The following is a 24,493-nucleotide window of genomic DNA, read 5'->3' as shown; positions in this document are numbered from 1 at the left end:
CAGCAGGCCCAGCCAATGCATCCAGGTGAACTGGGACTCAAGGCGGGGAGACAGATGGGGATAGAAGATCCGGAAAAATGACAGCTCCTGTGTTCCCTCTCTTCCCCCTTCCCAAGCCGCTCACGGTGCCAGCTGCTGCGGCTACCCACCGCCTGCCCCAGGAGGGCCCTGAGCACGCAGGGAGCCAGGCTGGCTGCCATCATCACCACGGGGGTCCCTGCAGGGGAAATCCTGGTCGGGGCCTGTTGTGCTGGAGCAGGCCAGGGGGGTGGGTCCCAGCACCTGAGCCCAGGCCGAGCCAGGCGTTTTCTTACTTTCAGCGCTGTCAATGACCAAGAGACGGCGGCTCAGGCCCTGTCCACCTTTCGAGAGCACCGCAGCTTGACTCAAGGCAGCACGAGCCGCCACGCTGGTTCCTATCGCTCCGTAGGGCCCGCGGGGAAGCACCAGCGGGAACAGTTCTGCGCCGCTGCTCCGCGCTCCCCAGGGGGCGAACGGCAATAACAACAACAGCTCGTGCTCCCGCGCGGCCTACCGAAACCGCAACCGCCGCGCACGCAAGTACGTTCCGCGGAGCTGAGGGGCGGCAGCAGCAACGGCCGCGCCCCCAAGGGTGGGACGGGCAGCCGCTTCTCCTTCCACCGCTCGGTTCAGCGCCGGCCCCTGCCTCAGAGCGCGGGCGGCGTGTCACGCGCAGGCCCCGCCCCGCCTCGGTGCGTGCGGGGGGCGGAGCGCGTTGCTCTCCGGCTGCAGCAGGGGCTGGTGCTGCCCGGTTGGGGGCTCCGCGCTCCCAGAGCTCAGTGTGCGCGCGGCGCCGTCCCTGTTGCCGGGTCTGTGCTGCGGGGTAGCGGCGCTCTTGCCGGGGGGGCGGCGGCGGCGGACTTCGGTGCGGCTCAGAGGCAGCCCGGCGGAGCGGAGCAGCGGGGGTGCAGCAGAGTTGGTCCCGCAGCGCCGCCCCCGCTCCTCCACTCGGCAATAACTAGTCCGGGGGGGGAGTCGGCTCCGCTCCCGGAAACTCTTGGCGTCCCTTGAAAAGGAGGCGGCGGCGCAGGGGGCTGAGCGCGGCTGGAGCAGGGGAACTTCGGCGACGTGGGGCCATCGCGTGAGGACACCCGCTGCCGCTTCCCGGACAGCCCGGCCGGAGGAAACTTTTCCCTGTGAGCCGGGGAAGGCAGCGGGCCCGGCGGAGCTAGCGAGCGCCCCCAGAAGTTAAGCGGGCGCTGTCAGAGCCCCGGGCGGGTGAGCGCGCTGCGGGCTGGGAGCTGCTGGCTGCGGGGCCCGGCTGCCCGCGGACATGAAGCTGAGCAGACAGTTCACAGTGTTCGGCAGCGCGATCTTCTGCGTCGTGATCTTCTCCCTCTACCTGATGCTGGATAGGGGCCACTTCGACCATCCCAAAAGCCCCCACCGGGAGGGCACCTTCCCCAAGGTGAGCGGAGCAGAGGGCACCGGGGGGGGGCGCTGCTGCCGCCAGAAGGGGGCGAGTTCCGGGCAAAGGTTTTAAATGGTGCATGGGTGAGTTACTCGACTTTCCTTTTCCCTCAGTGCTGCTGGCTGGAGGTGGGACAGCTGCCCCCCACCCCAGCTGCCCGGGTGCAGGTAAGGTCTAGCAATTTCCTGCCAAGGTTCCTGGGCGCTGTTGGGGGGAGGAGGCGTCCTGCCTTTGGGGCATTACCCCCGCCTGGTGAAACCTTAGCGCCAGCGGGGTGCTGGGACTGGCGGTCGGTCAGGTTAGGGCAGCGTGCTCCGCGGGGGTGCGTATTTGTATCGTTCATGCGGGAGGAGGGAAGAGATCTGTGTAATGGGAACTACCCACTCTAGTTTTACAAACGTGCCTTTGAAACTGCAGTTGTGGCGCAGGGCCAACAGTCTCTCTCCTGGTGCCCCTGCTGAGTGCGTGCACACATCTGACATGTGGGTGACTTTGTCGATTTATGGTGGTGTGGATAGCTGGTAAAGAAGGTGAGTAGATGTCCCGATTTTTGGGTCTTTTTCTTATAGGGTTCCTATTACCCCCCACCCTATGTCCCAATTTTTCACATTTGCTGTCTGGTCACCCTATTCCCATGAGGCTTTCTGTATCAATGAGACTAACACAGTTTGTCAGTGGAGATGTCCTCCCGTCTGTTGTTAACTGTTGTGGCATTCTGTAGGAAAATGAATGTTAAGTTTTGTTGTTATAGGGGTTAGTTTAGGTGCAAACCACCTGTTTGCGAGGAGGACATAATGCCATAGTGTGTTCTAAACGTTGTTTTATTTGTAGCAGATATGTAACTGAGGTAATGTAAAACATCTGTCATACTTTGGAGATGAGCTGTGTGGTGCTCAATTATGTGCTGTTCATCCTAACTGGGCAAACTAGACTTTTCTATGCCTAACAGCTTAACTCATGTTCAGCGCAGTTAGTGAGCGGAACCAAAGATGTAAAGTTTATTCTTAAGTGCTAGTTCTCAGAATCCAGAAGTTCAAATAATTGTTAAAGACATTATTATTATGTGTTTGTTTTATCCTGGAGTCCAGTTATCTGGATCCACAGGTAGGTCTGTTCTAAAGAAAAATTGATTTGTATTGGTCTTTTTTTCTCTCTAAGAGTTACTTTGGGCTGTTCACTGACTATTATTCATAACAGCATTGCATGTTACATGAGGATGATAAAGTACAGAAAGGCATTTGTAGCCCTTCACTTTTTCTTGCTGTTCGCGTGTGAGAGAAATTTAAATGCTATTTACATTGTGTTACAGTTGATTTAGGAGATACTTATGTAGAAAGGGAAAATGTGGTTTGTAGTTCAGTTAAAAAAACTAAACCAACAAAAAGAATCCAAACTGGTACATGAGTGGTTGAGAAATTGTGTATTCCTATTGCTTTAATGTGGAAAATGTAAACATTGCAACTAGTATGGAATCTTGAAATTCATATTAGTGTTTCTTTTTGATGTAACTAAAAGGAACAATGCTTTTCAAATAAGATGATGTGCTTTGAAAACTGCCACTTAAAACAAAAGAACCACTTCCTTTCACTCTTTTTTGTAAAAACAGCAGAATACTGACAGCATATGTCTGTGGAAAGATAAATATCCCTGTTGCCTTTACAATAATGTGTCAAGATAAAGTACAAAAGGTCAAGTAAAAGGCACAGCATTTTTATATTTTCCACTATTTTCAGAAACAAACCAAAAATTTCCTTTAAGACCCCAAGAAGCTTGAAGTAAACAGGTGAATCTTCAAATGAGTTATTTTTTTTAAATAAAATACCTTATTTCTTGAGTAGAATCTTTTAGCTGTTCAGATACTGCTAAAATGATACTAGTAATAAACTAAAAAGAACGGGGGTAAAAAACAAAACATTGACACCACTTGGGTGTGCAAGAAGGGTACAAACCTGCTATAGTCTCTCTAAAATATATTTGTGTATCAGTCTATCCACCAACTTTTCTGGAAGGAAAGGGAGAGAAGGATGCAGATACTGCAAAGTAAATGGATAAAGTCCAGAAAAAAGTCAGAAAAAGAACATATTCATTCATTTTCTTTTATATCATTATACAGTAACTTCAGGGCCTGGAAAAAAAAAAAAGGTAGGACATGTAAGATTTGGTGGGGATTCTCATTGTCCACAATCAGTACCTTGGTGTTGGGATTCCTACCAGTTTTAGGTCTTTCACCTATTTTAGCATTTGGATAGCAGATATTTAAATTTACAGTTGCCTCCCCCCATCAACCCATTCTGGTTCCTAAAAGAGAGAGTACTCCTGTTCCCCCTACTTACCCCCAAAATATCTTGTTTGCTGTGAGGGGGCGGGGAGGAGACAGTGTTTTTTTGCTAATAGCATTTTGGATAGTTCTTTCTTAATGTAGTATCCCCACCCATCCTCTAGTTGGATCCTTCTGAGTGAAAAGCTTCATTTCTTGTTTTTGCTGCTTATTTTATTTCCCTGAGCAGTTACAGATGAAACCGATGTTGTTTTTGTCAATTTTTTTTTTGCTGTCAGCAGTGAAAGCTGAAGAGACTACTAGTTTTGCACTTTATTATAATTTGAGAAAACTATGAAACTTACTAGGCACAAGTTAATCCCAGTGATACGTTAGCTTGAGGTTGATATGAAAGATGAGGATGTGAGACAAAAGCCATCAGCAAGATTTAAAGGCAACAGCCCCAGTAGCACCTTAACTGACTTGATTTTGTCAGTTCACTGTTGCTGTCAGGGTTCAGAATAGCATCTGTTAAACTGACCAGCGTCTTGTCAATTTCATGCTGCTGCTGCAGTATACCGTTTATGTCCAGGCAGGGGACACAAAACACAGTATTTTATTGACATTTGGAAGTTTATCTTTATAGATGCTAGAAAGTTAATTTTTATAAAAACGAAAAGCTGCTGCAGAAATTGATGGTTTAGCTCTCTCTATTTGCTTCCTACTCATCTGTGGTGAATTAACCAAGATTCATGCCCTCAGGGATGTGATTTGTGACATTTCCTTCTCCAACTCCATGTGTCTGAGGCTGTGGTCTAGGTAGAGAAACTTAGGTCTTTGCAGGTAATCTCTTGAAAGGATTTTGTTGTTTTTGTGTTCCGCATGTTAGATCAAACTAGAATTACCATAAACCATATTTTCAGTGTATTTTCTTGAACTCTGTATGACCTCTTCACCTATATTAAATCATCTTTTAAATCATCAGGTCTAAATAGGTTGGCTGACATGTAAACCCATAGCTCCCTTAGTATCCATATGTTCCCTTCTCCATGTTTATCTCAGCATGTTCACATGTTAAAACTTCAACTTGCCTTGTCTACACTAAAATTTTAATGTTCGTTAACACCTTAGCCGGCACATGTTAAAAATGCACTTTTTTCCTAGTGAAGACAAGGACTTTGTCTTCACTAGGAAAAAGTGATTGATATGTTTGTTAGTTTAAGTTAAAATATCCCTTTTTTCCAAGTGTAGGTATGGCCTTTGTTTATTAAAATTGTAAAGCTTCAGGGCAGAAATTCTCTTTTCTATGTTTTTGAATGGCACCCAGCACAATGGAGCCCCAATCCCAATTTGAGGTCATTTGGTATTACCATAGAATAAATATTTATTACTGATAATTAGATACAATTGTCATGTGAACAAGATGGTGCTAATGACATTCTGATGCTTAAATCACTGCCTTGTTTACAATGACTAACCTGAAGTAAATAAAAGGCTCGTGATTATTGGATGTATGTGGTGGATTAAATGGAAATTTTAACGATTATAGCTTCAGTTCTGTTTCCACCAAATGGAGCTAGTTGCAGGAATATAGGATGACAAAGGTGGCTGTCATCTTTGCATGTGTTGGTATTCTTGGCCTGGCTCCTAGTAGATGTTATATTTTGGTTGCAATTGCTTCCATGGGCTGGCCACCTACTGAGAATAGCCAGAGTGCAAAGCTGCTCCTCCTCTCTGGCATGTCCCCTATGCTGGAAGCAGGGGAGAGGGCTGGAGTAAAGCTGTCCTGGAAGCTTTTTACTGGCTTGTGAGCCCTCTTTATGCAGGGGCCTTTCTGTGGGTGCTTCTGTGTGGTCTGTAACCCCTCTAATGCTGCTGGAGCACTATGGAAATACAGTTGAAAACCAAAATTTGGGCCCTAAGTGTTTGTATTGCATATCAAAGCAGTTAGATTACCATAGAAAATAAAGTGGCACAAGCATAACACACCGATCCCAGAATACTGACTCCAAGTGGACTAGTTTAGGTTTTGTTCAGTAGGCTTTAAAGTAGCGTATTATTTTTACACCATATTACTGTTTTTTGGGGGGCTCTTCTCTCTAGGCCTCTCTAAAGTTTAGCCTTTCTGGTCCTAGGATTCAGAACTCCTTCCTTTTACTGTTTTAATCTGCAGTTAGTTGTCATTTCCAGGTAGCTTGAAGTCAGGGATAATTAAAAGCTTGCATCTGTCCTGGGCCAGCTGACTTGGGCTCATGGGGCTTGGGCTGTGAGGCTATTTATTTGCAGTGTAGACAAACAGGCTCAGGCTGTAGCCCAGGATCTGGGAAACTCCCACCTTGCAGGGTTCCATGGCCAGCCTCTCTCCTTTTGCCTCTCTCCAAGTTTTATGGCTGCTATAGCAGGGGTCAGCAAGCTTTCAGAAGTGTTGTGCCGAGTCTTCATTTGTTCACTCTAATTTAAGGTTTTGCGTGCCAGTAATAATTTTAACATTTTCAGAGGATCTGTTTCTATAAGTCTGTAATATATAACTAAACTATTGTTGTATGTAAAGTAAATAAGGTTTTTAAAATGTTTAGGAAGCTTCATATTAAATTAAAATGCAGATCCTCCTGAACCAGTGGCCAGGACCCGGCCAGTGTGAGTGCCACTGACAATCAGCTTGTGTGATGCCTTTGGCACCCGTGCCATGGGTTGCCTACCCCTGTGCTATAGTGTCTTTCCAGATAATACAGCTAAGGATTCACTCTACAGAGACTAAATTTTAAACTCTCTTGTACAGGTTTCTATCTTGATTTGAGGTTAGTCTGTTAAACTGTAGGCGAGGGCTGGAATGCTGCAGTACTGTGTGTATCCAAGGAGTGTCTGCCCATCTAGTATCAGAGGGGTAGCCGTGTTAGTCTGGATCTGTAAATAGCGACAGAGTCCTGTGGCACCGTATAGACTAAAAGACATATTGGAGCGTAAACTTTCATGGGTGAATACCCTCTTCATCAGACGAATACTCACTTTGTCGGTCCGTCTGTCTCTGTGTGTAACTCTCTCTCTCTCTCCACCTCTCCACTAAATAATGGGAAAGGTTCCTCTCACAGGCATAGTTATGTGATAATTGTTCATCATACTGTTTTAGTCAAATTTAGGCCAACACATTCTGCTCACATTGCATAGTGGCAGAAAATCTGAAGAAAACAAATCATTCAGTGGCTCTTTCATCTTAGTCAGTATGGAATCAGTAAGCCAGAGCACATGAACTATGCAATTGTTGGATTTACCTGTGAACTCTGCATTGACTTCCAGTATTAGAAGTTTTCTAAAGTGACTACGTTGGTCAAAGGCATGATTTTCTGAGTACATATTCAGCTACAAAAACCTAAGACTTATGGCAAGAGGAAAGACAAAATGAGGAGATACTTACTGCAATACTATATATCCCTTTAAAATGCATATTCTTGTGCCTGACTGGCTACTGAAAAGTCAGCATGAAAGTTTACCAGTCCAGACACAAAATCTGCTCTTAAAGATTTTTGTATAAAATAATCATGCTAAGAAAATATTGAAGCTGCACAGTTAAGTACTCCTGTCAGAAAATGGAAGAGCTAAGGTTTCACAAGTAATCTGAATTCTGATCCATCCTGCATATGCACTTAATTACATGTTCCTGTACACTCTCAAATATGCACATGTAGCATTTTTCAGTATTTTTTTAATTACTGGCCCATAATTAATTTAATATCTCTTTTGACTTAGACTTCTTATTCTTTTTTAGGTATGTATTTTAGTAATTTTGTCAGCACCCATGTACCATACTCTTCAACCATCAGCACAGCTTATGTTGCTTACCTCAGCACTGAATTGTACCTAAGTTCACTGTTAATTTCATTTTGAAGTTAAATGGCCTATATTAATTAGTACATGTTCACTATCATGATAGTGACGATCTGGGGAGTCTGGGTACCACTTATGAATTTTGGTGGTAGTTATGAAATTGTCATGGAATGCCTCTCTGTGCAATACGCCATTTGCAGACCACATACAATACCTTTACTAGACCAGGGACAATGGATTGGTTGGACCTCTATTATGGTGGAAATATCTTGAGACAAGAGGCTGGCTCCTACCCTTTAAAACTGCTTTACCAATATCAGAGGGGTAGCTGTGTTAGTCTGGATCTGTAAAAGCAAAGAATCCTGTGGCACCGTATAGATTTACAGACATTTTGAAGCATGAAGCATGAATACCCACTTCATCAGATGTATTCGCCCACGAAAGCTCATGCTTCAAAACATCTATTAGTTAGCAGGATTCTTTGCTGCTTTACCAGGGGAGAAGTTGCCAGGAAGTGAAGTCACCTGCTAAGGGTAGTCACAGGTTGAGGCCCATCAGGAGCCCACCTGACAAGGGAAGCTGAAGGTTGTAAAAGAGAGCAGAAGAGACCAGAGATTCCACAGTCTGGATGAGAAGTCACATGAAGGAGGGCAGGGGCCATAGGAAGGATCCTTAGAGGACTCTGGCCTATTTCCTAAATTACAATTTGGAGTGGTTAGGAAACTGAAGCAGGGAAAATGTATATATGTCTGTTTATTATTTTGTCTTGCTCTGTATATTTCTCATGCTAAGTAATTCGTAATGGTGCTCTGTGCAAAATCTGTTTTCTTTTTGCTACTGTGTAGCCCTGAGGAAGTAAACTGCAACCCAGAAAGCTTAGGTCTTCAGTGGGATTCTGGGGAATGTACAGTAGCTTTTAGGGAGGGTTCGGGGAGATGGTAGTTGTTTCAGGGCCTAGATATTGTACTATGGGGTACCCACTGCCAAGAGATATCAGACAAGAAGTCTGCACCTGCTTCCTAGAGGTCCAAAGCCAGGGACAGTGCCTAAACTCTGCCCAGCCTCCAGTAAGCTAAAGGCATGTGGGATTCAGCTTTTGGGTCACCTCACAGAAGTTTGGAATCTGTTACAGTAGTATGCCGTCCAAGTGTGGTTTACTGTGCATTTTCAATTAGCTTTCTGGCTTACAAAGTATTATATAGTGCTACAAAATGGTACATGTCTGTGTGATAGGATGTAGAAAAACTGTATGATTCTGTATTTGAGAAGCAGTTTGAATATCAAACTTTAGTATGTAACATATTCCCAAGACAGCTGAGTTAAGGTGGTTGCTGCATATAACCTTAACATTGTCATTTCTTGACTTTTGAGTGCTGAAATGTGCAAGCATAATGACATCTTGGTATGATATTCTAAAGGCTTTAAGAGTGAAGAAGACAACAAAAAGGATCTTAATTTTCTAGAGCTTTGAAACTCTGCTGGGTTGCAGAAAAAAAAAAATGGCAACAGTGCTTACAAATTCCATAATCTGAAACTCTTCAAATGAATATCACAAGAGTGGTTTGCACATATGCCTAAAATGCTGTACAGGAAGGACTCTCTCTTTTGCAAACATTTGGAGTTGTGGAACTCATAGTCCATTGCAAAGGTCAGTAAAGTGAAGCAACCATCTGTAATGCCTCAATACCTTAACCACAGGGACTGAATTCATATCTCGAGTTCATGCACACTTTTTTTGATTATACAGTCAGATTAGCCAAACATGGGTACCATCAGTAGCTACACTGTTTATGGGCTTAGTGAAAAATAATGTACGTAAGTACACTTTGTACATGTGATTTTTAAGAAGTCATGACTTGGTCAAATAAATAAACGTCACTAGAACACTCAGTTCCCAAAGAGAGCTATTTCTGTGCCAAACTTCAGCTGTCTACTCCAAGCCATTTCAACTAGATAGCTTTTTAAAAAGCAAAAAGTATTCAAGTTCCACTTGTACTAAAAAAAACCACAAGGGTTGGACCATATTTGCTCAAACACTTAAAAATAACCTATCAAGTAGAAACCGGGCCTGGAAAATAGCTTGAAAAGTGAAAATTTCAGAAAGTTATGAGCAACTAAAAACAAGATTAGAATGGAAGCAATCATACAGACTTCTCTATAGTGGTGGCTGCCATATCTGTTTTAATAGAGAGCAAATAATATTGTGTTTGTCTGCCCTCTCTCACCCTGCCTCCCCCAATGTATTAGGTGAGAGAAAAAGTAGAATCTTGCAGTGTTGCACTAGGCAACAGCAAAAATTAAGAAACATTTTGCTGAATCTACATTAAATTTAGAACTCTGAAGAGTAATGTATTAAAAATAATTTCTATATATGTTGCTTTCTTATGCGTTTCACCTTTTGATAGGTTTATTTTTGCCTTCTGATTTATCTTAAAATATGGATGTCCATTTTAAGTGAAACTATAGAAAAAATCAAGATCCTGGTTCTGCAATTTGATCCATGCAGGTGGATCCAAGTGCCTGCACGGAACTGAATTGACTGACATGAGTGGGGTTCTCAGGGTATGACTTCACTGCAGAGCTAACCTGTGCTCTTACCAGAGGTTTAGCCCACCCACCCTTACCATCCACGCACACAAACCTTTTGCCCGGGTTTATATATACTTTGAATCCGGGCATATTTTCTGTCTTGAGGTATAAATTAATCTGGATTTTGCTTTAAAACAGGCTCTAACCCGGCAGAGATTTTGGCCTCAGATGTTTGTCTTTTGTACCACCAGAGGGCATGAAACTACGCTTATTTTTCTCCACAGTATTCTGTCATTATACATATCAATTTTCTGTTTGTTTTGGAGTCATAACCTTTACAGATATCTAGGATATTGTTTTGGTGAGGTTGACCTGTATCCTTGTTTGGTTAACCAAACTTTAATATATGGAAGGGTGGGAATTTAGTCATCATCATGATACGTTTTGTAAACATGATAAAACAAGTGGAATATTGGCAGGGCAACAGCCATGGTATATGTTTGTGAAGCAGTGAGTAGAAACAAAGTATTCTGCTAAGAAAGTTACATTTTAAAGTTGAGTATTCAGAGAAGATTAACTTAAACAGGCTGAGTGAACACAGATTCTATTTCAAAACCAACTATGTAGTCCAAAAACATGAAGAGACAAACTGGAAAAGCTTATAAAATCATGAAACAAGTCTTCCACATGATTGCAAAGAACTGCTTTAAGGTTTAAAAGTAATGGAAATGCCTACTAGATAAGGTAGTCAAAAAGGCCATTTTGTCTTATCTGGATGAGGGATGGTCCTCATGGTACAAACTCATTCAAAGTAAACACTTTTCAGGGAATTACACAAAAAACTCTACGCCTCATAATTTAAACGAGGCCCATGGCTTAGTGCAATAGTTGGAAAAAATCTAAAAGTTTGTCTACATTGGCACTTCCACCATTAAAACTTTTGTTGCTCAGGGGTGTGAAAAAATGCATCCCTTGTTGACAAATGTTTTAATGATGAACAGCGCTGGTGTGGATAGTTGTGCTCCTGGCTAAGAAGCTACTGCCCCTAATTCGAGGTGGTTTAATTTTGTCACCGGGAGAACTCTCTCCCAGCGATAAAGAGCGGCTGCACAGCACACCTTACAATGGTGTGGCTGCAGTGGCACAGCCATGCTCTTGTAAGGTGTGCAATGTAGACATACCCTAAGTCTTTTCAAATTGAAGTATAGATCTCTGCACTGTTTTTACATGTTAAGGAAACAATTTGGGCCTTCCAAAGGATGTGCAAGAGCATGTTTCAGGTGAATGGTGAGAGAAAACATTCAGTTTGGAGTTCTATCGCTGATTTTGAGGATTATGTCCTTTCTGCCACTGCAGGCCCTGATGCTGTTTATAGAACATTGAAGCTTCATCACTCATCTTAAAAATGAGTGCTTGTTTATATTCAAGTAAGAATCCCTCTGACAATGGCTGTTAGCTGTTGTATTATAAAATAGAAATAGCAAGGTACCAGCAAAAATTTGAGTGTTAAGTCATAAACTCTGCTAAAACAGGCAGATCACTGAAAGGATTCATTAAAGGGCAGTTGCTCTATGACAGTATTAGCTATATGTTGAACATAATGAACAAAGTTTAGGCAGAAATCTTGACCTGTAACTTTTTTTTGATGTAGAGAGAATGTTTGGCAAAAATGACTCATGAATTCTATTCTTTTGGAATAGGTCAAGGATTTTTTAAAGAATTTGTTTAAAGTCCCTCTGCCCCTCAATCTTTCTTATTGATGGTGGAACCTGTGGACCCAAAATACTAGGGTGGAGATAAAACTAATTAGTGAGCAAATATATCCACATGTCAAAAACCCAAATGATGCCATCTAGCTTCTTGTGGTTGTATAAAACATCTTTTAAAAAAAATTATTGGAGTTTGTAAATGTACTGCCTACTCACTAGCTGGAAGTGATTTGAGATTAAAGGACGGGGCTGAGTTGTCTAAGGGTTAGCACCCTGGTAGGAAGTACAGCACCTTTTGCTCCAACTCCCACTGGCCAGTCTAAGATTATTGGCTGATAGGTATGGATAGGTATTATTGTCCTTCTGTTTTATCTGGTTTCCACTCACCCCTGTCTTCCGGGAGGAAGGGTCAGTTTCTTTTCCTTATGTTGCCTGCCAGCAAGGTCCAGAACTAGATCAGTTGATCAGTCATAGGGTTATAACCAATTTTGCAGTGAAGACCCCATCAAGTTGAGAGAGCTTTCGTTGCTGCTGCCAAATAGAAATAACTTGTTTAATTTTAGGTTTAATTTGTATAACTGTAAGATTATCCTACTGCTTGTACTCAATCTAAATTAAAGGATTAGCTAGTATGGATCAGGCAATTTATATTTTTCTCCCTATTATGTACCACTTCTGTTCTTCCTCAGACCTCTGCTGTGTTTTTTTTAAACAATGAAATCATGTACAAATTTTTATGCAGCTATATCTTTGAAAGGTAATAAACTATGGAATGTTACATTGAAAGACCATCTGCACATACAGGAAAACCAAACTTTATGCCTTGTTTTCAAGCCCATTTCAAAATGCAACTAACTCTGTAATGAAAACAGATTTTTCTTCAGCTAAAGACATGCTAGTATATGCAAAGGCTGGGTTTTTGGAAAATTTTGGTAGGCATGAAGGAAAGTTTTAAATTTGAAATTCCCAACTAACTTGTAATTATCTGCCATGATTAATTTGGTATTTGAAACCCAATGTAGCTATTTTTGTCATTGTTGAATATCCTTTATACTGTTGGTTAAACATTTGTAGCATGAGTTCAAGTTTATAGCAAAGTATAAGACATGTTTTCATGCTTTGTTTTTCTTTCAGGTGCTGAAGTTTCCATGTAGCACTGCAAGATGGTTAGGAACCCTTTTCCATAATTAGTTCTGTTTCTATAAGTGAACACAAAATAATGGTGTATTCAATAAAATGTTTGTCAGGAAATACCACTTTAGCAGAATTGAAAATGGAATTCCAAGTATTTAGATTTGCAAGGAGATAATCTGAGGACTAATAGAATTTTAAATTTCTTTTAATAGGGCCAGCTTTCAATATTGCAAGAGAAAATAGACCACTTAGAACGTTTGTTGGCAGAAAATAATGAGATTATTTCCAACATAAGAGATTCTGTGATCAATCTGAGTGAATCTGTGAAGGATGGTCAAAGAAACCCAGAGGCCGTAAATTTCAGTCAAGGATCTTTTTCTGAGCTTCTGCCATCTGCTCTAGTATCTCTCACAATTGATCCTGAGGATTGCTCATTTGCTTCAAAAAGTAGAAGTCAAGCTTCAGATGTACAGGTAAGAAGCATGTAAGTAAGTATTAACCTTCCTAGTAACTAGAAATCTAACCCTGATATACCACCTGGCACTGCAGAGCACTACTACTAGGTCACAGAATCTACCACCTCGATGTTTAAATTCTTATAGTTCATTATCAAACATTAATACTGATTATAGAGGTCTGCTTGGGCCTATTTTTAAAGCCTGACTCGAGCACAGCCAACCTGATTCGAGCGTGTCAAGTCAATTTTAGACCTGACCGAAGCCGGACACTTCCCCTTGAACCTGTCCGTGCTGCCACTGCCTCTTGATCAGTAGGCTTGGCCTGGTGGGACTTTCCACTCCCCACACCCATGATCCATCTCTGGATGCCTCCTGCTGTTGGGATTGGTGTGGTGGCAGCAATGTGCCCTGCTCCTGATGGCCATTGCTGTGCTGTGCGCTATAAAATGAGGCACTGTGACTTATGAGTTGGCACTGGCAGGAGTGAGGCACGCAGCACCAAACACGCAAGCAGCAGGAGATGATCAGAGATGACCTGAGCCCAAAAGGGTCAGGTTGTTTTTAGATAACCTAACTCAAACCTGATACGGGGTTGCAAGACTCTAACAGATTATACTTTGGAAATATAGTAGTCTCTCCATGGTTACAGGTGTGTGTTGGGTTGGTTGATTTTTGACTCTCCTTCCATCCTACTTTCACACTTTTCTGAAATTGAACCACTTGAATGGAAATATGGAAACTTCTCCTGTATGCTGCATTTAGAGATGAGTGGCAGAGGTGATAATTTAATTTACTTTTGAGGGGAAACAATGCATGTGTAAGAGGTGGAATTTTGAAGGAGAGAGAAAATCTTGGGTACTGTTTCCTTTTTTGAGAACTGTTTCTGTTTTTTGGAATATTCATGTCTCAAAAAGTTGGCCTAGAAACTTGGGCTTGACTTTTCAAAAGTGATTGATGCTTGTTAAATTTATTTTAATGTGGACTCTGGGTGTTCAGCATCTTTTAAAGTCGTATTCTACAAGTTAAGTTTATTTTACAGTTATCAGTGAAAAATGGGGTCTTTTTTTTTTTTTTTAATTGTGTGGTTACTTTTAAAGAGTAGGGGAACCTCAAAGTTGTACTCTGTATTATTTAGTTCTGAACTCTGTTATTTTGGATGTCGGATGTGGCTATAGATCCTGTATGCAAAGATTAAATTTTGTGAAGCCTGGATCACAGAGAAGCATCTAGAAATCAGTCTCTGAACAGCAACAATATCTAGGAAATAGTTGACTCTGGATAACTGAATGTAGGCATAACATCTATAAAATCTGCTGCACCTTATACAATACTTATAAGCCCCTCATGGATCCTGGTAGTAGTTCATTCTGTATTAATACTTCATATATAGAGAGAAATAGATTCATCTTTTAAAAACAGTAATCTACACAAGTGTCAGTCATCTTTCTATAATGCATTCTAAGGTGATCAGATAAAAACTTAATTAAGCTAGTAATAAGGTTATAAATACACATGAACACTGGTAGCAGAGGGTAGGGGAGGAAGTTTTTAGAGCGCTGCAGTTTTAGAAAAGGTGTCAGAGCTGGAAACATTAATAGAATTTCAAGGCCAGAAAGAATAATTGTGGTGATTGTCTCAGTTCAGCTCAACTGCACTTGGAGTTCCACTCTGTGCAATCACTTTTAGGGCAATCACTTTCAGGCTTCTGGCTCCCCTGCCTGTACTGGGCGAAGACCCACATCTCTCTGCCTCAGAACCAAGGTTTTTCCAGGCTGCACAATTCCCTTCCAATACTGTCTGTGTTATTCACCAGCAGGTCAGACAGCCTCTGAGGAAAAAGCAAAGTGCAGGAGCAGGCCTTTTTATGCAGTGTTCTGTTATAATTGCCAACAGTTGTAAGCTGCCACACAGCTCTTTATAAGCAGGAACATTCTTCTTAAGGTGAAAGCATTACAGAGAAAACATACCAAAAACAATAAAAGAATCTCCAAGCATGCAGATAAGTTTCCCAGAGATCACCCTTCCTCCCCAACTCCAGCAGGGGCTTCTGCAGGAGTCAGTCCTTCAAACCCTGCCAAGGGGTTTTTCTCTAGGGTTGCCAGGTTGCCTGTTTTTGACTAGAATGCCTGATCGAAAAGGGACGCTGTTGGCTCTGGTCTGCACAGCTGACCGGGCCACTAAAATTCCGTTTAGCTGTAGAGGCCAACTCTGCATGGCTCTTGGAAGCAGCCGGCATATGCTTCAGGCTCCTAGGCACAGGGGCAGCCAGCGGGCTCTGTGCACCGTCTCTGCCCACAGCACGGGTGCCACCCCGAGCACCAGCCCCTCAGCTCCCATTGACTGGGAACTGTGGCCAATGGGAGCTGCAGGGGTGGTACCTGCGGAGTTCCTGGCCACCTCTGTGCCTAGGAGCTGGAGGTACATGCCAGCCACTTCCAGGAGCCACCTGAGGTAAGTAGTGCCTGGAGCCTGCCCCCATTCCTGCACCTCAGCCCCCAGCCCTGAGCCCCCCCCCCCACATCCAAACTCCCTCCCAGTGCCTGCACCCAACCCCCTTCCTCAACGTTGAGACCCCTCCGACACCCCAGACACCTCATCCTCAGCCCCACCCCGAAGCCTGCACCCCCAGCTGGAGCCTTCAACCCACCCTTATACCCAACCCCCTGCCCCAGCCTGGAGCCCCATCATGCACCCCAAACCCCTCATCCCTGGCCCCACCCCGGAGCCCACACCCCCAGTTGGAGTTCGCATCCCTTCCCACACCCCAATCCCTTGCCCCAGCCCAGCGAAACTGAGCAAGTGAGTGAGGGTGGGGGAGAGCAAGGGACAGAGGAAGGGGAGATGGAGTGAGTGGCTGACAGGGCCTTGGTCAAGGGATGGGGCAGATGCGAGGCCTCAGGGCAGGGGTTGAGGCAAAGATGTTTGGTTTTCTGTGATCAGAAAGTTGGCAACTTCAGTTTTCTTTGGTTACAAGTTCATAACAGCTCAGAACAAGCACTCTCATGAATAAATCAAGTCTCTCTTGTATGCAGCCTTGGCCTTTGAACTCCAGGTTCCTGAGACAAGTAATTTGTATATAATGGTTGTCTCCTCAGGGCATAGCTTCCAAAGGTTGGGTCTGGTGGTAGATATTAGCATTCACCTCCCCCTTAGGAATTTCCTAGGGAACCCACTTAATTTTGTTTGTCCCGAAAATTACTTCTTGCCTGACACATTGTTTTAAATAGTCCTTTTGAAGCTCACAACATTTTCCAAGGTTTACATTGGCCGCGTTTCCCCACTAAAGAAGTTACATCCAATCCCACAATAATGTATAAACTTTTCAATTGATACAATAGGGTCCACAGATACTTAAATGTAATTCAGTAATGTTTTTTCAAGGATATGACTGGAAATTGCCCTATTTGTCACAATAATGTAATCTGGGCTTCTACATTACAGAGGTTCTATAACTTCACCCAGGTTCTGGCTGAACTAAATCAGGGATCAACAACTTTGGCCTGCGGCCCGCCAGAGTAAGCACTCTGGCCGGGCCGGTTTGTTTACCGGCTGCGTCCAAGGGTTTGGCTGATTGTGGCTCCTACTGGTCGTGGTTTGTCACTCCAGGCCAATAAGGGCGGTGAGGGGTGGCGACCAGCACATCCCTCAGCCTGCGCCGTTTCCCGCAGCCCCCATTGGCCTGGGATGGTGAACCGCGGACAGTGGGAGTTGCGATCGGCTGAACCTGCAGACGTGGCAGGTAAACCATCCTGTCCCGTCAGGGTGCTTACCCTGGCGGGCTGCGTGCCAAAGGTTGCCGATCCCTGAACTAAATCATACCTTTTAGAGAGACGTTGTCTTGTGTAACGCATGACCAGAAAGGGTTAAGTGTCCTGCAGGATAAATGACTCTCATTCAACCCTTAAAAACATGATGTTTGTGTGTATTTACATATACATTGGTAGTGGTCAACAGTGTAGTCAAACAGTCCCTCTCTGCGCTGTATTCTGTTAATTCAGAGATCAAAAGAACATATTAACATTTAAATTAAAGGTAAACATGGATTGGGCAAAAGAGCACTGTACTTCCAGCTCTTTGCAACTCCAGTTCACTCTCTGCTTGGTGAGTTCTGCTGCTTTCCCTCTGTTTTTAATTTAGGCCTTCATCAGTTCCATGTGAGATTTTCCTGAGCGTGTTCAGTCTGATGGCATATTGCACCTTTGTCACCGTCTTTGCAGGTCTAATGATACCATGCTGTCAGGTGTGGTTAAATGTGCTGCACAAATCAAGTATTCATTCTTTAATGAATCACTTCTAGCTCCTGATAGGCTTGAGACTGTAGGCGCCAACTTCTCCTGGTGCCAGTGGGTGCTCGACCCCACCCCCACCCCTGACTCCACTCCTGCCCTGCCTCCATTCCAACCCCTTCCCCAAATCCCCGCCCCGGCCCTGCCTCTTCCCCGCCTCCTCCCCTGAGTTTTCCGTGTTCCCACTCTTCCCCCCTCCCTCCCACAGCTTGTTATGCTGCGAAATAGCTGTTGGTGGCGGCAGGCACTGGGAGGAGAAGCAGGGACATGACGTGCTCTGGGGAGGAGGTGGAGTTGGAGGCGGAGGTTAGCTGGGGTGGGGAGCTTGGCTGCCGGTGGGTGCAGAGCACCCACCAATTTTTCCTCCTGGGTGCTCCAGCCCCGGCGCACCCACGGAATTGGTGCCTATGCTTGAGACTCTCTGCTGTGGTTGGCTCAACTAGAGAGTGTGTTTTGAAAAGAATGGATACCTTTCTCCTTATCTAACAAGTAGACAAGGACAGGCACAGATGTGTTCAGGAATGCATCTGTGAGCCCCCACTATTTGTGGCCTTCAGTTACCCCAGGAGTCTAGACTTCGTATAAATTTGTTAGAGCTAGGGCCAGCAGGCTCCTCTTATCTTTTTATCATAGATTATATGACATCCAGTGCAGTTTGTCAGACAGCATGGTTAAAATATATTGCTTGAACACATGTAATACTCGACCATCTCTCCAGGAATGAGGCATCTGAAATCAAGTGTCTTGTTTGCTTTCTGCAGCTGTCTGCAGAACAACAGCCTACCTGCCTCTCAACATACCATTGTTGATGCTCTGAGTTGGAAGATTTTGGATAGGCTTGAGTGATGGCTCAAACCCAGTGTGTTTGCTCTAATATTTGGAATGGGGCTCATTTTGTTTTGTTTGATATGAATTAGAGCAGCAGGTGTTTGGGGTCCTGTCTGAGAGTGGGTAAGGACCCTTGGTGCATACCAACACCTTTCTTTTATGTTGAGGTGTGTTGGGTTTCTTTTATGTCTTTCCTCAATTTCCTCTTTCCACTAGAATATTGAGCAAGATTAAGCCCTTGTGACCTCAGACACACTTGCACGCTATTTTTCAGAGCTGCTGGCTTTGTCCAGAGATGGGCCATTCTTTTCCCTCTTTAAGTCAGCTCCCTTGACCCAGTAGTCTGGCAGGGGTCGTATGTCCAGATCTCAAGGCCTTTATTCTAACAACATGGTTATTGGATTCCTATGCAAAATGTCCTGATCTTGTGAGGAAACCAAGATAGTTCTGTTGTAGTGCAGAAGGCCTTTCACTAAGAAATGTTGTGCTGATCAGATGCAATTATTAAGTAATTTGTTCAAATAGGGAACTGAGGAGAAGAGAGACTTAGCCCTCGTCCAGACTAACCCGCGGCATCGGCGGGTTAGAATCGATTGCTCGGGGATCGATATATCGCGTCTAGTCTGGACGCGGTGTATCGATCCCCGAGCGCGCTTACATCGATTCCGGAACTCCATCAATCCGAACGGAGTTCCGGAATCGACACGGAGAGCCGCGGACATCGATGCGGCGCCGTCCAGACTGGTGAGTACCTCGATTTTAGAAATTCGACTTCAGCTACGTTATTCTCGTAGCTGAAGTTGCGTATCTAAAATCGATTTTTATTCCTAGTCTGGACGTGGCCTAAGTGACTTACCAAGGTCACACAGGAAGTATGTGATAGAGTAAGGAATTGAACCTGCATCTCTCAAGTCCTAGGCTAGGACCCTGTCTGCTGGACCATCCTTCTATTCTGCTATCCCTAGCAATTGTAGAGATTTATTTAGGCACTATTTTTGCCTATCATATTGCTGTGAAGGACAGATAAGAGATCTTGGCAAAACAATATTGAATGGATCCTAGACTTTCATCCTTCTACTCATTAAAATTGGTGTCCATTACCTTTGACAGGAGGGCCTTAGAGATACAATCCCAGACAGCCTCATGAATATTAAACCATATTTCTCAAAGAGAAGGTGGTACTTGCCCCTCACACCAATATCTGACAAAAGTGATATTTGACTTTCATCTGAATAAGCTAACGTCAAAGCCTGTCCCTCCACCCCTGCCCCCATAGCCCCATACCGTCCTTGAAAGGCAATTTTTTTCACCCTTTATGTCAGAACAACTTTAGCTTTTACTTAGTCTGATTGGTTTTCTAAATGTCCTTGTACTATTTGTGGCCTTCATAGAAAAATGTAATGATCAAGTGATCTTGGTTCAGTCTGTGTAAGTGGAGAAGACTCAGCGTCTAGTCCTGTTACAAACTATTGATCCTTCTGTGCCTGAATGCCTTAGGGAATGCCAAAGGGATGACAGATTCAAAAGAATGTAGTTGCTGTGTACCCTTAACTGAAATCTTTAGGGTTCTATGTGGCATTTGAGTCACACCTATCTTAATTGTATCTTCTTGACAATGCATGAAGAACAGATGAGAGTTTTGGGAAGACAGTGATTTCGTCTGAGTTATTGGAGCTCCTCAGCCCACCTTCTCAAGGATGTCATTGCTACCCTGGGGCTTTGTGGGGGAAACTCCATGTAGGAGGAACAAGTGGTTAATCTACCTGTGGAGACACTTGTTCTGGAACTGTATTGCCACCTGAAGCCACACTTACTGTCTCCCCTTCTGGTTGTAGAGAGCTTAGAAGATCTCTTATGGGATATGTGGTATTTATGCCTGTGCCTGCATGTCTTTAGGCAAGTGACTCCAGCAGTGTATGCCTGGATGCAAACCAGCTGGAAAATAAGTTACTGTAGATAAGTAATCTTTTGTTTTAGATTAGGTGAGGCTGTATTTGTTTTTGTGAGAAGGGACTGAATGATCAGTATAAACATTGTAAGCTGTAGATGTGAGGCTACGTGGTCTTTACTTTATGCTTAGGAACATTCAGTCTCTCAGTGCTTATGTGGTCCTCAACAATATATTGAGTGCCTCACAATCAGTGAATTTTATTCGCACAATGCCCTTGTGAAATAGAGGCCAGCTGAGTGCATCAGCACCTGGGTGCATTGGACCCCCATGTCTTGGTCTTACCCTCAGTAGCTTTTAGGGTGTTAGTTCATTCACACTACAGAGTTGTCCTCAGTGCGTAAGGGCCTTAGTACAATTGTACCTGAACGGTGAACCCTACCATGGTCTTAATGTTGCTTTTGAGTCTTGATTCTTTGTCCTTGTTGGGGCATAGTTTGTTAGTACCTCAGAGTAGTCCTTTTGTTTGTCATAGGAGCACTGTGTTTTGAATCAGAGTTGGAAGGGGTTAGGTCTATTCTGAATTCCAGAGACCTGAATCAGTTTTTCTTTGTAGAAAAAAAAATTTAGATTAATTCTCGTATATTTCTTAGGGAGCGTCTACATTAGCCTTTTTTTCCCTAAAAAATTCCTTCTGTTTCTACTACTAAATATAGATCAGCATTTCAACCATAAATTTGTCTGACTGCTCAAAAGAGATGTAGACCATACACTATATTGTTAAAATGCTGTCTGTTGCTGCTTGAGAGATCTAGGAATAACCAGCAACCATTACTAGTTGAATTGCATCTCTAGTATCAATATTGTCAACTTTTAGGAAAGGTGAGTCCAGTGTAGACAAAGCTTTGTGGCAGTCTAAACCAAGCCACTTGACTGGTCTCTGTACTCTTGCTGTTGTCCATAAATTATAATATAGCATAGCATATAAAATGAGAAATTTGCTGTGATCAGCCCAAACTGAGCTATCTTTCTTTTATTTTATCTTAAAACAAAAGAATAAACCTTTTGAGTGATCAAGATCTTACTGCCAACAGATCTCTACGGATGAAATCCTGGCCCCATGTAGATGTCAAACTTATGAAATTGTGTGCTATCTCTGATTCGTTAGTGACAAGTCAGTTTTCTCTAAATTGATACCATCTTTCCATGAGTGTTGTTGTTTAGTCACATAAATTCTTATTGTGCTATGTAAACATTCATTCTATAAACTTTTTCTGAGATGGGATATGACTAGGATCAGAAAATATAACTACAACATTCCATTGTGGTTTGTTTCTCTAATTTTAAGTCTGTAAAGAAAGTTAAATCTGTGAACTAGAAAAAGAAAATTGACTCAGTGTGCCCTTAGACACACTAGCATATTGTTATAAAGAGAGTTTAAAGTAGTTTGATTTCTATAGATTGGTGTTAGTGCCAAAATCTGAGATCCTTGCTCGGTTTATGTTAATGACTTTTTAGGTTGCCTAAAGATAATCTTATCTGGTGACTGCCTATGCTTTAATTGCATTTTGCCTAACCCAAGCACCTGGAGAGTTGGCCCAAACTTAATAGAAGGTTAATCTTTTGTATATGATTTTTGAATCAGCCTTTTAATGTTCTGTTAACTGTATTGGTACTCTGGCCACAATATAAAACCATTTGAGGTTTTATGGATAATGCTTTCACGGAGTGCATTACTGATATAGACCTGAATTAACAACCTAAAATATTAAAAAAAACTTTTTGATTTCATTGCGAAATATGGGGATCCAGCTGAGCTCTCTTTGGAAATAGAAATAACTTATTTTTTTTCAGAATATGAAACCGTAAAGTTATATGTTCAAACAATGTGATATTTGCTCTTCCTAGATGATCTTTTTCCTTCAGTAATATGGAGGATATAAAGTTAATTTCTAACAAAATAAGTGGGTAACAGCTCTGTGTTTTTAAAATTGGTTAGAGAGTAAAAACATGGTTCTCCAAACCCTAACTAGCAAAGTCAGATATAATTCCTGTAGTATGACCTCAACACAAGATTTTCTCCATAGAAAATTGTCCATTAGTGTCTAAATTCTGTAGGCACCTCATTTGGAGAGCTTCATTTACTGTGACCTCAATTATCTGAATAAACTTCGTATCTCTTGTTTGACTTGAGCAAGTATTTTACTAAGGAAGAGAGCAGCTACAGAATCAGCCTTAATTATATCAAGCAACAAGAGTGTTTCCTATAGTTTTGACTGGACTTGGTCTTTTGTTCCATCCCCCTCGTGTCTGCTGTCTTTGTAGACTCTTTACCTCATCTTCACATCACACCTGTCCTCAGACCATCCTCTTCTCTCTCCTCACTTGTTTTGTCCCCTCACCTTCTCCGTTCCCTTGACTTCCCATTTCATTAATCCCTTCCTAATAGATTCCCCCACCAAAAAAAATTATGGAACTAGACATCACATATGCCACCATCATGCTGGTCAATTTACTTGTATTTATATATCCCTTTTCCCTACCCTTTTGTCTTTGCAGTTTAGATTGTAAGTTCTTTGGAGCAGGGACTATCTACTGCTGTGTATATGAACAGTGCTCAATACAATTAACCCTTGATCTTGGTTGGTCCCCAGTCATTATCATACTAAGCATGTTTTGTGCTGCTATAAGTCAGATTGGTCTTCAGTTATCCATTTAAAATATATTTTTTAAGAGCAACAGCCAGAATTTAATACTGGATTTTAATGAACACAGAATTTTTTTAATATCGAATTGTACGCGATATCCATTCTGTGAATTCATGCTGGACATTCCTTTTACTCTTTTTAGATGTTGGATGTCTATGATATTCTTCCTTTCGATAATCCAGATGGTGGAGTTTGGAAACAAGGATTTGATATCACGTACAATGAAAATGAATGGGATGATGAACCTCTTCAAGTGTTTGTTGTGCCTCACTCACATAATGATCCAGGTAATACACTGCCATATGGATTTGAAATCTGGGTATTTAGCAACTTGAGTTAAGATATGTAGGACTGCAGCCTTCTTTTGATGTTAGGGTTTGGGCTTTCCTGAATCATGCTGCCTAGTGTGTTAGGTGTTGATTCACGAAAGCATTTGCGCATGTGTTAATTTAGCCCATTGACTTCATTGGAACTACTAAATGCTTAAATCTGTGCATATGATTAATTATTAGCTGGATCAGAGCCTTAGTGGTGGCATTTTGCATTGGTATGTAGTATGGAATTTCTAGATGCTCACCACTGTTAAGTCAAATGGAACTACACATTACTGCATTAACTAAGTTCATTTTAATAAGATTTTTTTTTACCAGCATGTAGAATAAGAAAAATTTCAACTTTGATAATTGTTTTACTATTTTTAGTGCAAGCTGCCAGTAATTATTAATAGTCTTGTATCTTTGGAAGATGTGATACTGGGAATCTAAAGTTCAGTGGTTTTTGTCTTCATTGCTCATACTTAAAGTGGTTAGCAAATGTAATTTCCTCCCTCCCCTGAGATGAGTTAACATTTCTAATGACTATGTGAAGTTAAAAGTGCCAGAGACCTATAAAGTTTATATAACAGAGCAATAAATGCAAAAGGCAACCTGTTCGGTACATAAAACTAAAATTCAGGTAAGTTGCCCGCCGCAATTTAGATTTCTTTTCAGCAAATCTACATTCCATGCACCTGAGGGGAGAGTAGGGAAGAAGTAGCTTAAAGTCAGATACCTAGTGTTCCTCTGAAGGAGAAAGGGATGTATGTCACCATTTTTAGATGACCTAGGACTGATGGAGCAAAGGTCTGTTTTCAAGAACACTGTTTCTTGGTGAATTTGGAGAGAACCCAGCTCCAGCCTCAGTGTTTTGCAACATCTAGGGATGACTTGAGTGTAGAATCTCCACCATCTGCCACTACCATTTTAAACATTGTATCAACTAAATATATTAGGCAGGTGGTTCTCAAACAGGTGTACGTGTACCCCTGGGGGTACGCAGAGATCTTCCAGGGAGTACATCAGTTCCTCTAGTTATCTGCCAAGTTTTACATCAGATTACATAAAATAACTAGGGAAGTCAGTACAAACTAAAATTTCATACAGATAATGACTTGTTGATACTGC

General features: G+C 42.6%; 1 protein-coding gene across 3 annotated transcripts in view; it reads left to right on the top strand.

Annotated features, from left to right (window-relative positions):
- The first annotated feature begins 747 nt into the window (after positions 1 to 747).
- Positions 748 to 24,493, top strand: part of MAN2A1 (mannosidase alpha class 2A member 1) — a 200,393-nt gene continuing 176,647 nt past the window's right edge. Inside the window, exons 1-3 of one of the 3 annotated variants that reach the window (XM_030565964.1) lie at positions 748 to 1,429; positions 13,096 to 13,356; positions 23,194 to 23,338. In XM_030565964.1, the coding sequence (XP_030421824.1) occupies positions 1,295 to 1,429; positions 13,096 to 13,356; positions 23,194 to 23,338 (541 nt within the window). In that variant the 5' untranslated portion in view covers positions 748 to 1,294. Of the gene's footprint in view, positions 1,430 to 13,095; positions 13,357 to 23,193; positions 23,339 to 24,493 lie in introns of those variants that run through there. The other 2 variants (XM_030565963.1, XM_030565965.1) reach the window with 2 other exon arrangements.

The sequence above is a fragment of the Gopherus evgoodei genome, chromosome 6, assembly GCF_007399415.2.
Source record: "Gopherus evgoodei ecotype Sinaloan lineage chromosome 6, rGopEvg1_v1.p, whole genome shotgun sequence".
NCBI classification, from domain to species: domain Eukaryota; kingdom Metazoa; phylum Chordata; order Testudines; family Testudinidae; genus Gopherus; species Gopherus evgoodei.
This window is presented reverse-complemented; position numbering and strand designations above follow the sequence as displayed.